Source organism: Penaeus monodon, chromosome 29 (genome assembly GCF_015228065.2).
Source record: "Penaeus monodon isolate SGIC_2016 chromosome 29, NSTDA_Pmon_1, whole genome shotgun sequence".
Classification (NCBI taxonomy): domain Eukaryota; kingdom Metazoa; phylum Arthropoda; class Malacostraca; order Decapoda; family Penaeidae; genus Penaeus; species Penaeus monodon.
In genome coordinates, this window is record NC_051414.1 from 1,577,118 (window position 1) to 1,577,499 (window position 382).

At 64.1% G+C, this 382-nt stretch overlaps 1 protein-coding gene across 2 annotated transcripts in view; it reads right to left on the reverse strand.

The window, feature by feature from the left end:
• The window catches only part of LOC119591628, a 1,476-nt gene extending 1,196 nt beyond the window's left edge, over positions 1-280 (reverse strand). Inside the window, exon 1 of one of the 2 annotated variants that reach the window (XM_037940381.1) lies at positions 110-275. In XM_037940381.1, the coding sequence (XP_037796309.1) occupies positions 110-214 (105 nt within the window). In that variant the 5' untranslated portion in view covers positions 215-275. Of the gene's footprint in view, positions 1-109 lie in introns of both variants that reach the window. The other variant, XM_037940382.1, reaches the window with a different exon arrangement.
• Between the last annotated feature and the right edge of the window lie 102 nt (positions 281-382).

A 382-nucleotide genomic window follows, 5' to 3' on the forward strand; every position in this document is an offset into this window, starting at 1 on the left:
AAGAGTATTTTTCTTTAATCTGCCAAAAATCCTAATCCTCCTCCCAGGCGCCAGCGCCCGACACGAACAAGGCCGTTCCTCGAGAGGGACGCCTCCTGAGCCAACGTACCAGACTGACGATGGCGATGGCGAGGGCGCCCGTCCGCAGGGAGCACCCGCAGCAGCAGCTCGTGAACACGTACTTCTCTCCCATTCTGGAACAGACACTCGTCATCAGATGGCTGCGCGGGGGGAGGCGCCGACTCACGACCCAGGGCCAGCGAGTCCGAGGCTCTCAGGGACCCGGACTCCTCCCTGTGGTGGCAGGGCGGCGACTGGCTGGCCGAGGCCCCGGGTCCCGTGTGCGCGAGAAAACGGTTTGTCCTCGCAAAGGGGGCATCGC